Below are 2,500 nucleotides of genomic sequence, written 5' to 3' on the forward strand. Positions count from 1 at the left end.
TGCTCCGACATCGATCTCGGGACCACGCTCAGCCGGTTAAAGATGCACACGAAGGGTATGGGACCGGAGAACAAAGGCTGGGCGATTGGAAATACGCCGGAGCTGGCCTGTGCCCACAATTCACACGCGATGCCACAGGCCCGCCGACGGATGGATCGCAATTCGGGCGTCAGCACGGGACGCTTCACCGGCGAAGCGTTCCATTTCGTTTCGTTCGTCCCGATCGATGGCCACCTGTTCGAGCTGGATGGATTGAAGCCATTCCCGATGGATCACGGACCGTGGGATGAGAAGGAAGCGTGGACGGACAAGTTCCGGCGTGTGATGTCCGATCGACTGGGCATTACGACCGGTGAGCAGGACATTCGCTTCAATCTGATGGCCGTCGTGCCGGATCGGCGTATCGCCATCACGCACAAGCTAAAGATGCTCCGCACGAACCAAACCATCGTTTCGGCCGCCCTGGAGAAGCTACTGAAATCGGAAAAGAAGGAACAGACCGCGTCGGGATCGTCGGCGACAGTTAAAAAGGAAGACGTGGAATGCACCGCCGTAAAGCAGGAACCGGAATCTCCCGTCAAGCTATCGTCCGAGTACTCGGAACTGTTGGCATTCAAAGAGAAGCAGTCGCCAAAGAACCAAAGCGACAGCACGACACCTACGGCGGCCACGACACGACAACCCCCGTCCCCATCGGCCGCATCCTCATCGACGGTGACGATGTCGAAAGAGCTGGAAACGCTCGTATCAATGAACAGCTCATCGGATTCGGTGGAGATCGTAGGGGAAAGTAGCGCCATCAAGCAAGAACCGGATCACCAAGAACCACCACCGTCCCCTCCCGGATCGTCGTTCATCGGTGCGGGCACCTTCTCACCGAAGGATCTACTGTCGCTCCTGAAGAACCTCGAGTCGGAGATCACAATCACCGAGCAGCATCTGTGCGATGAGAATGAGAAGCGCGATCGGTTCAAGCTGGACGACTGCCGGCGGACACACAACTACGACGAGTTCATCTGCACCTTCCTCTCGATGCTGGCCCACGAAGGGGTGCTGGCGGAACTCGTCTCACAGGATCTCATCACAAGCCGCAAACCGAGCTTCGGCGGTATGCACAGTGCGGCCAGTGCCAGCAGGGCCATCTCACGGAGCTACAAAAAGACGGCGCCCGCAGCGGCGGCCACCAACGGTACCTCACCGAAGACACCAGGTGCGAAGCGGCGCCGTGGTCGAGCCAAGTGTCGGAAACGCAAGTGAAACGACTGCATTCCGTTTCGGGACACGCTTTGATACTCGTAAAATAAATTTTAAATAACGTACGAACTTAAATAACGAACCTACATTTTCTGCAAAGCCCGCGTTTCTGCAAGGCCATCTGCGGTTGACAGGAGCGCCAGCTGTCATCGTCTTTTTTGTCTCTTTTTTTTCTTCAAAAGCGATTTAATAATAACATCATCACAAATTCCGTGATTTCGCTTTCTGGCCGTATCCAACGTGATTGCGAGCGTGTTTCGTTGATCGTCCCTTTGGCCGCCAGCGCCAGAGAGCAGTTCGTTCCCATCTCGCCGGCACCCGAAACGCCATGGTCATGTTACGCGCGGCGGCACTCCTATCCTCGGCACGAAGAATCCCGCTGATCAAGTTCCGGAAAGGTGGACCGTTCCTGGACGTCGCCAGCCAGTCGACGGGCGGTGCGGCCGGTACTTCCGCTGCCTCGGCAGCCACACCTGCGGTAAGTGTGCCTGTCGCGGGCGAATCTAATTGCCACCGACGATCGAAAGCACCTCTAAATCCTAGTACCCTGGGACATTCGGTGGGGTTTTTGCGTTCATCCGCCTACTGCGATTACATAATTGTTTATAGTTCAGCGCTCCGGCGCACCCGCTGGGCGCGGTGTAATAGAACGTGACGACGATTGTTCTACCCCCCACCCGCGGGTGTTCTCCCATTCCCTTCTTCTCGTTGCTGGTTAGCTAATCTTCCCACTGGTGATTCCATTTTTAGCACGCCCGCTCGGTGTCGTCCGGAGAAGCGATCGAGGAGTGGCAGCTGCCGGCGCGCTATCGCCGAAAACCGATCGATGAGGTGGAGATGGAGTATATCAACCGTGGGGGACCACCGGCATAATGACCGGCCTTGTTGCGGTTGTGTCTGTCCCCTAGTCAGCAAGCAGCAGCGGGAGCGCGCGGGCGGGTATGGGAGTTAGTGAGTTAGGAAATCATTTACTACACGGTACAACCAGCCAGCAGACCTCTGTCCATCCTGAGATCCTGTAAAGATGTACGTGTGCAGTGCATGTGGCCGACATTCTTCATGTTTGAGCCACTGATTGACCATCAATTTGTTTGCAATTACAGATGGAGGTTTGTCTTTGGCAAAACCAACCACGACGGTGCGGTTCCACTCAGCACACGGGGTACGAACGCAGCATCGCGGACCGACTTACTGCGTAACGAATCTATCGCATCGCCTAACCAAGCGCGTTTGCAGCTAATAAATC

At 56.0% G+C, this 2,500-nt stretch overlaps 2 protein-coding genes across 2 annotated transcripts in view; both read left to right on the top strand.

Moving 5' to 3' along the window:
- Positions 1 to 1,290, top strand: part of LOC126579344 (ubiquitin carboxyl-terminal hydrolase calypso) — a 1,690-nt gene extending 400 nt beyond the window's left edge. The window contains exon 1 of the mRNA XM_050242839.1: positions 1 to 1,290. This exon is cut by the window's left edge and continues 400 nt beyond it. Within this exon, the coding sequence (XP_050098796.1) occupies positions 1 to 1,257 (1,257 nt within the window). The 3' untranslated portion in view covers positions 1,258 to 1,290.
- A 135-nt stretch (positions 1,291 to 1,425) lies between these two features.
- Positions 1,426 to 2,500, top strand: part of LOC126579355 (alpha-ketoglutarate dehydrogenase component 4) — a 1,140-nt gene continuing 65 nt past the window's right edge. Inside the window, exons 1-3 of the mRNA XM_050242851.1 lie at positions 1,426 to 1,732; positions 2,005 to 2,280; positions 2,358 to 2,500. The exon at positions 2,358 to 2,500 is cut by the window's right edge and continues 65 nt beyond it. Of these exons, the coding sequence (XP_050098808.1) occupies positions 1,583 to 1,732; positions 2,005 to 2,127 (273 nt within the window). The 5' untranslated portion in view covers positions 1,426 to 1,582 and the 3' untranslated portion in view covers positions 2,128 to 2,280; positions 2,358 to 2,500. The remainder of the gene's footprint in view (positions 1,733 to 2,004; positions 2,281 to 2,357) is intronic.

This window comes from Anopheles aquasalis, chromosome 3, assembly GCF_943734665.1.
Source record: "Anopheles aquasalis chromosome 3, idAnoAquaMG_Q_19, whole genome shotgun sequence".
NCBI lineage: Eukaryota > Metazoa > Arthropoda > Insecta > Diptera > Culicidae > Anopheles > Anopheles aquasalis.